This window comes from Pygoscelis adeliae, unplaced genomic scaffold (genome assembly GCF_000699105.1).
Source record: "Pygoscelis adeliae isolate BGI_AS28 unplaced genomic scaffold, ASM69910v1 Scaffold209, whole genome shotgun sequence".
NCBI classification, from domain to species: Eukaryota; Metazoa; Chordata; class Aves; order Sphenisciformes; family Spheniscidae; genus Pygoscelis; species Pygoscelis adeliae.
Window position 1 is genome coordinate 3,496,051 of NW_008825538.1, and position 8,060 is coordinate 3,504,110.

At 51.6% G+C, this 8,060-nt stretch overlaps 1 protein-coding gene across 1 annotated transcript in view; it reads right to left on the bottom strand.

The window, feature by feature from the left end:
- Nucleotides 1–3,016: 3,016 nt before the first annotated feature.
- The window catches only part of LOC103923507, a 9,281-nt gene continuing 4,237 nt past the window's right edge, over nucleotides 3,017–8,060 (bottom strand). Inside the window, exon 2 of the mRNA XM_009331875.1 lies at nucleotides 3,017–6,473. Coding sequence (XP_009330150.1) covers nucleotides 4,400–6,463 — 2,064 coding nt within the window. The 5' untranslated portion in view covers nucleotides 6,464–6,473 and the 3' untranslated portion in view covers nucleotides 3,017–4,399. The remainder of the gene's footprint in view (nucleotides 6,474–8,060) is intronic.

Sequence of the window (8,060 nt, forward strand, 5' to 3'; positions counted from 1 at the left end):
AGCACTGCAGCAGACAGTCCAGTGCTGTATCAAGATGGAACCCTCCGGGGTATGAATCCGCCTGCTACTACTTGTGCTTTTATAGGATTCCTTTGATGTGCAGTGGCATACAAAATGCATGAGGCTTGAAGGACATCAGCACCGAGAGATTCTAAGCCAGATGTGTCCCCTCTCTGTGAATGTGCAGGCACCTTGTAGGTGCTGGGTGAAGGAAGAGAGCTTTGCAACGTCCTGCTCAAAGCAGAGAGTCCTGAAGGACGATCCTGGGTGACAGTCACGCTCAAGAAGCAAGAAAACTGGTGTTAAGGAAGGTGGAAAGCACCTGGTGGAGGAAGGGGATAAAAGTTAGAGGTGGGGAAGAAGGAAGAGAGAGGGGGAAAGAGGAGAAAAAGGAGAGCCATGGCCAAGCCTTGAGTCTGAAAGGCAAAGTACACGCTGGAGAGTGACGTTAGTCAAAATGCTGATGATGGGTTTAGGGAGGCAGCTCCGACAGCTCCAACGGACAGACAGAAGTCTGCCAGGTTCTGCCTGGTCCTGCCCGGGGAGGTACGAAATGAACCTTGACAGTCTTCAGGGCTTCAGAGGCAGAACCCCCCAAAAAATTCCAAGCTCTTCTGAATGTTTTCATGAACATACAACGAAGTTAACCTGTTCGGGGCTGGGAAATTAAAGTCTGAGGTTTTTCTGAGCAACACGCTCAAGTACAAGCCTAGCCAGGGGAAAACCCAGGCTCAAATTCCTTCCGCATTTGATTTGAGCCAATGTGGGATGTAGAGGTTCAGGGTAGCCATTGGGTCTTTACCCCAGGACTGGCTCTGGAGGTGGTCCCATGCAGTCACGATCCAGATACCTCCACGTAGCCCCTCGCCTTTGCTTCGGAGGAGATAGAGACTCTCTGTGTCTGCTCACATGGAGCAAGGACCTGCTGTGGCACCTCCACGTGGCTTCAGGGCATGTCCCAAAACCGGCAGGATCCTCTGCAGCAGCAGGAAAGGTCCATCACACCAGGTACCCAAGAGAAAATAAAGTATCCCTGCAGTTCCATGAGACATACCCAGAGATAAGCAGGTGCTCTGCATGGAGAACAGGCTCCTTGGGTTAAATGATGTGTTTGGTACCTTCCTGTCCCTTGTGGGCTCTTTTTAGACTCTCCAGAGGACCCCAGCGTGTCTGGGGTTCCACCAAGGCTTATTTTTAAATCACTTGTTCCACTTCAGTCAAAACTGCTTCGCAGCAGCATCTTAGCCCCTAGTTTTTCAAAAGTTAATCTGAATTACTGCCACAGGACTAGACCAGTGGGGCGCGATCTGCCCGCATCGATCTTCGCAGCCTAAAGCAGAGGCAGCCAGGGCTAGCTCTGAAAACTGCCTCTTCGATCTACCTAGTTGGAGCCGAGGAAAGCTGGTCCGTTGCAGATGGGGTGGGGGTTTCCATGGGCCACAGCTTGCATGCCCTGCACAGGCAGACTCCCCTCCGCTCCAGAGCGCAGAGGACAGGAACAAAAATACCAGGGAATAAATATGATTGTATTACCCATTTGGGTGGGAAAAGCAGGCAAGTTTGGGTAAAATCTTTTATGGGATCTACTGAAACCACTGGAAAAGCAGACAAAAACTCTGGCTCAGGGTCCTGCCCCCAGGCTGCACCTGAAGTCTATCTCAGCCGCAGCGATACTGCTGCTACCGTGAAAACAGCCCTCCTCGGTTTGCGGTGATAAACAAATGACACTAAAATGGGGGGGAACTTCATAGTATGTTTTGCAAACTTGCCAAACCTACGTGCACCGTGTGCCGGCTCTGCAGAGGGCAGCAGCTCGTTGCAGCTGCAGAGGATGCTGCTGCCGCATGCAGCGGCCGTGCAGGGGTCTGCATTCAGCTAAAACCTGCGTGTAGATGTAGGAACCCCTTTCCCTATGGCTATACCACCATCCCGGGGCTAACCCCCGCTGTGCCACACTGTCCCAGTGCAAGTTTGGGACTAGCCGCTCTTTGAAGAGCGGATAATGTGAATTTTCTGTGGTTCCTTTTTCCCCTACAGGCTCCCAAAACAGGTTAGAGGGGCTTTGCGTAAAAGGGTAATTATTCACAGGGAAATTAATTCTCATGAAACATTTAAGGTGTTAGGAAGAAAGGTGCTTTAACCAAAATAACCGGGTGTTTTTTGTGAGGCTTTGTTATGGGTAAGATGCGGGGAGCAGCAGAGCATAGAGGGGACCCGGCACCGGCCCTTTCCCGGGCAGGTTGGAGGGCTGGGGGGGGAGAGTTCAACCTCCCGTCCCAAGGGTGAAGGAAGTGTTTTCATGGTGCTTGGAGGGGGGAAAAAGGATTTCTGTGTTTTTAGACAGTGACTTATTTATTCACATTTTCACGAGCTTAGTTATAATGTGTGCTTCTTAAGGAGAAGGGTCTTTATCAAACCCATATATTGAAGTTTCACTTTTCTTTAAAAACAGTATGCTGTGGCAATATGCTGTTTCTTTGTGCGTCTCAGCCCTGTGTTTGTGAAAAGTGGGGGTTTTAACTCATTTCTCGAGCTAGCCCAGCAGTTGCCTGCTGGGTTAAAGGCCAGTTCTTTAGTCTTTTTATTTCAGCCATTCTCAGAGAGAGCAGCACCTCCGAGATGAGATCAGACACATGGGCTGGAAATGAAGTGGTTAATCTAGTTTTCGAAATTGCCAATGTTTTTAAATTGTTTGAGACCCCCTATGTATATTTTAAGGCTCCTTCTGAATTCAGAGGCAGGGGAGTGATACAGGTCAGGAGAGGCAGAATGAAAGAGGGGAGTGGGTTTGTGCATCAGCTCGGAGCCCCACTCTTCAGCCCAAGAAGGCAGGAATCTTTGTGTTTCAGTGAATAGTCTGCAGACAAAAAGCAAGTGAGGGATTTTGGCCTATAAAAGGGAAAAAAACCCACACATCTTTTCTTTTTACAGAATTTCTTTTTACCAGTGTAGCCAAAGTTACAAGCTTGGGTAGTGATCAGCTGAGCAGGCAGCAATTGAATAGACAGTCCATCCTCTAGCAGACAAATTTTATTGAGTACATGCACAACTCGGCAAAGCAAAGCGGTGATGTCCAGGCTCCAAAAAGAAGATCTCGCCAATCCGTTGGCCAGACGTCCTGGGAGTCTCAGGAACCCAGAGATAGTTGCTGCAAAGGTCCATGTGGATTCAGCTCCTTTAAGTTCAAGGTGATTACAGGGTCTTTCATTCTGCTCATCTTTTATCGTCCTTCCAAGTCTTGGAGGCTGGTAATACCTCTGCCATCTTCAGTGGGTGGTTTTCCACGCTCAGGCATTACGTTGACTTCTCTTTCCTTCCAAAGACATTGTCCTTGGCTTTCCTTATCCCCTTCTGCTCTGCTTAAGGAGTCTTAAATCACACAAGAGCAGCTTCTTCACGTTAGCATTTGGGGATGGGAGGTTCAAAGACAAGTTACTTATGCTAACTCTTGCTTTTTTACTGAGGGTAGTCAAACACTGGAACAGATTTGCCCAGAGAGGTTGTGGAGTCTCCATCTGTGGACATAGTCAAAACCCAACTGGACACAGTCCTGGGCAATCTGCTCTAGGTGACCCTGCTTAAGCTGGGTGGGGTGGGGGGGGGACTAGATCGTCTCAAGAGGTCCCTTCCAACCTCAACCATTCTGTGATTCAAGCCAACCGCAGGCTGCTTGGCCTGCCCTCCCCTCCTGGATGGCCCTCTTATAGCAGAGGAGGCCATCCCTCACATCAAGGTCTGGTATGGCGTGTGTCCCCACCGCTCAACGCCTACTGGGTTGCAGCCAACAGCGGAGCTAGAAGTTCTTCTTGGTGGCAAACACAGAGGCCAACCCAGTCTTGCCCTTGACTATGGTAGGAGGCGCTTGGCCAGCCCCAGTCCTTTCACCTGGTTGTCAATGCAGAGCTTCATCTGCCTCATCCAATAACAAGTCGCTACCATGGCAAAGGACACGCAGATTTGCATTAGCAGTATAACTACAATGGGGTGCAGCAGCATGTTGAAGATGCCGGTGGCCGTGGGGGACCAGCCGAAGAAAATTTCCCACCAGTGGTGGTCTCCCACCCTCTTAATTCGTTCCATTACCTGTTTTATAACATTACCATCATGATGTACAGTTATTAGGATCTTTTTAGCTTCTGCCTTAGCATTTTCTAACAGCTGCTGTAAATTTGCATGCTCTAACATTTCTTTTACAAGTGACAAATCCATACCGATGGGGGTCGGGGTTATACTACGATACAAGGTATAGTTTCTGATTAGCAACTGGCTAGTAAACACGGGCGGTTTATACACAAAATCACAGCCTCTAATAATAGCTACATTGCAAGCACACATATTCGAGTCATTAAACACGGTCTGATTATAAACTTCATTAATTTGCACGTATTTACACATCGTTCTAAAACACACACACCCAGTACGCTAACACGGTTTTATTACTGCTCTGGGGATTGATCTCAAAATGACATACCCCTTCTTTGGTGTCAAAGCAAACATCACTCGCCTTAAGGGCATCATCTTCGCATATGAATCCCAGCCCCCTTTCCAAAATGCAGGCTTCCAAATCTACTGATTGCCATTTCCCATCAGAAACCCTTGCCCACATGCGGTGGTCCAGGGGGTAGACCACGGACCCATTTGTGTTAACCCCCAGGGCCACGATGGGGTAGACCTTTTCGATGCGGGCCTCTGCCACAGTCAGGACGTGGGCGATGACTGCGTTGAGGACCTGGTCGTGGGTGAAGTTGACGAGCCTCCACCAGGCTTGGAGCTGCCGCTCCTTCTCTGTGGCCGCATCCCACACAATCTTTCGGATCTCAGTGGGGAGGACGCCGTTGTCGCCGTCTCTCAGGATACCTGCAACGACACTCTGCACCCACATCTGGGCCTGGATGCAACTAAGAGCAAGAGAGACGTTATTTTGTTCGATGCCCAGTGCTCGCAACAACACCTGATGGTCTTTCTCGCTTATTTGTTCCCAGGTAGGCAACACCTCTGACACGAGCCACTGCCCCATCCCAAGGCTGGCCAGGGATGAATTCAGGGGGTTGAGGAGGCCCTGCATGCCCGAGGTGACAGCCTCCAACTTGTTGGCCAAGACCTCAACGTTCATGCTGTTGAGGACTCCCAGCCCAGCGCCTCCTCCTCCCAGTGCCGTGGCCAGCAGGTCTCTCCTGGCCCGGGTCCCCTGGATGGAGCGGCTGTGGAGCCAGGCCAGCCAGCCGGTGTTGAGGGTGGATAGGAAGGGGGTACAGTGCGGTCTGACAGATGAAATATTAACAGTGGACAGAGATAACACCACCTTCTTCAGTGACCGGACAGGCCCGGTCAACAGCTCTTGAATGTGATTTTGCTTGACTACATAAGGGCCTATTTTGGAAACAAAAGGGCGCAAGACAGCAATGATGGTAAACTCTTCTTTAAATCCTTCGGGGCCTCCTATCCACCACTTTCCTCCAAGCTCGGGGGACATTTCTACGCTCAGGTTTCCTTGACACCACACCTGGAGGTTTATGACCAGGTGTGGGCAGCGTCCATAATCCTGATTATACCATGAAGCCTCCATGCCTAATTCAGATCTATTAAGCGTTTTGCTCTTGCGGAGGCAGTTTACTGACACGACCCACTTGCGGCCGTTAGGGGCAGCGATAGTCACGGTGGTGCCATCGATTTGCATCGGGTCAGTTATACTTTCTTGGGAGTATTTAATTTCCAATTTTACTTGGTTGCCAACTTCAGCGTATTGTGCTGCATGCCAGGCCAAAAAATGGCACTTTGAGATCTTAACAGCAGCAAAGGAGTGCATTGTGGTGCTAATCTTGAATTTAAAGGACAGCCCCACGCTGTTGTGTGCCCAGAGGCAGATCACAAAGACTGGCTGGACCAAAGTAAAATTGCACCAACAATCCAATTTTTCCACAGCACAGGTTTTTTTCTGATTCTTCTTACTTTTTACTTCGGTTACGGAGATTTGAGTTACTCGCTGGTGAGTGGATCCATTAATTACCCTGCACCCTACCTTTATTTCTTGTCCCACCTTCCCCAGCAGCTGTGGAAGTCTGTTTGTGCTATCCCAGCTCCACTCGTTTTCCAAGTACACCTCTGTCCCGTGCATAACCACCGTTGACAAATTTAAGCCTTTGTTAGAATTTAATCCCATGCTTCCTGTATATTTTATGTGAGCTTGAGACCAGGGCCAATCAGTCCCAGTTTTTGTGTACCTCCTAACCCTGTGCTGGGCTGTGGCCCATGTGTCAGGGTGCCTTTCAAAGTGGGAACGACTGACTTTTTGTCTGAGATGCTGATGGGTTGGTTGGGCATGTTGGGTGCTCAGCGCTGTGCACATACCAGAAAGCAAAGCAAATACTGCAACCAGAAATTTGAAAGCATTTTCCCCACAGCGCAAACAGGGCTGGTGATGCCACGAAGTTCGCCCTTCCAGCCGGTCACAATCGCCTTCCATTTTCCTTTATCTGCAAAACATAAGCAAGACGGGCTCTCCAGCCCCGTTAATTTCCCTTCCATGCTTTTAATTGTGAAGAATGGAGCCATTTTTCCTGCCTTTTCGCCCCCTTTCTGATTTCTACCTGGTACATGGAGGGGCTGGCCTTGTTCACAACCCTAACGGGCCCCATCCATTGGGGTCCCAGCACCTGGTTCTTCTCTCTAACCCCCCGATACGTTACCAGGTCCCCTGTGTTCCACTCTGCGGGGCGCAGCAGCACTCCCAGCTGCTTATCCATCTTGGGGATGTTGGTCTCCTGCACCAAGGCAAGTTGGTGGTACGTAGCCGACACGGTCCTCAGCATGTCCCGGACCCATCTGTCCGTCAGCACACGGGGCTGCAGTTCGTCCGGCGGCTCCCCTCTTTGCCACCAGTGTCCTGGCAGCTTCGAATCTGTTGCAGGGGGCAGCTTTTGGGGAGAAGGCACGTGAGATGCCATGGCCCCCCGTAATGCCAGCAGGACCAGTGGGAGCTTCTGATCCCAGTCTTTCCTTTGCTGGTTCACGAGCTTCCTTAGCGCCGTCTTCAGTGGTTGGTTGGGCCCCTCTGCTGAGCCGGGCTTCTGGAAATGCCCCGTGATGTGAAGCTTTTGCTTGATGCCCAGCGCTTGGCACACCCCTTTCGTGACTTCTCCGACAAAGCGTTGGCCGTGGTCCGAGTCGATCTCCTTTGGGACGCCCCACTGTGAGAAGATGTGCTCTACCAGGATCTTTGCGGTTGCGCTGGCCGTGTTGTTTCGAGCCGGAAACGCTTCCACCCACTTGGTGAAGTTATCGCTGATCACCAGGCAATACCTGTTCCCTTGGGCTGTTTGGGGCAAAGGGCCGATAAACTCCATCTGCAACTTGCTCCACGGGCCAGAAATCCTCTGGTGACCCAGGAGGGCTTTGGCCGTTTTGGCATCGGGATTGTTGGCCGCACATGTCAGGCAGTTGTTGACGTACCTCTCCACGTCCTCTCTCATTTCAGGCCACCACCCAGCACCCTGCAGCCTCACCATGGTCTTGTCCGTCCCCAGATGCCCCTGCTCATGAGCCAGGGCCACCAGCTCCGTCCGGATGAGTTCAGGCACCACCCAGACCGGGAAGTCTGCTCCCTCCCTCCGCGCCAGGACCAGCCCCGAGACATCCTTCCATACCTTGCACCCTTTATACTCCCTGCTCTGTGCTAACTCCCAGACGCTGGGGTCTTGCGCCTGCAAGCCCAGCAGGTCCACGCTCTCCCAGTGTCTGCTGGGAGCCACTGACATGGGGCTGCTCTCCGAGGGCTTGCCAGCCTTCCACATCAGCCCTTCCTTTGCACCTTGCTTGGCTTTGGCATCTGCCTCCTTGTTCCACTTGGCCTCCTCCGTTCCCTTCTTGTGGGCCTTGACCTTAATGATCTGGGCCGGGCGTGCCCTCTGCTCCGCTAGCCTCGCGAGGTACAGCAGCTTTTTGGCGTAGGTGACGGGCTTGCCATCAGCGGACTGCATGTCCCTCTCCCTCCAGAGCGGCAGCCACTCCCGCGCCGCTCGCACCACCCAACCCGAGTCTGAAAATATAGCCAGCGGCTGGGG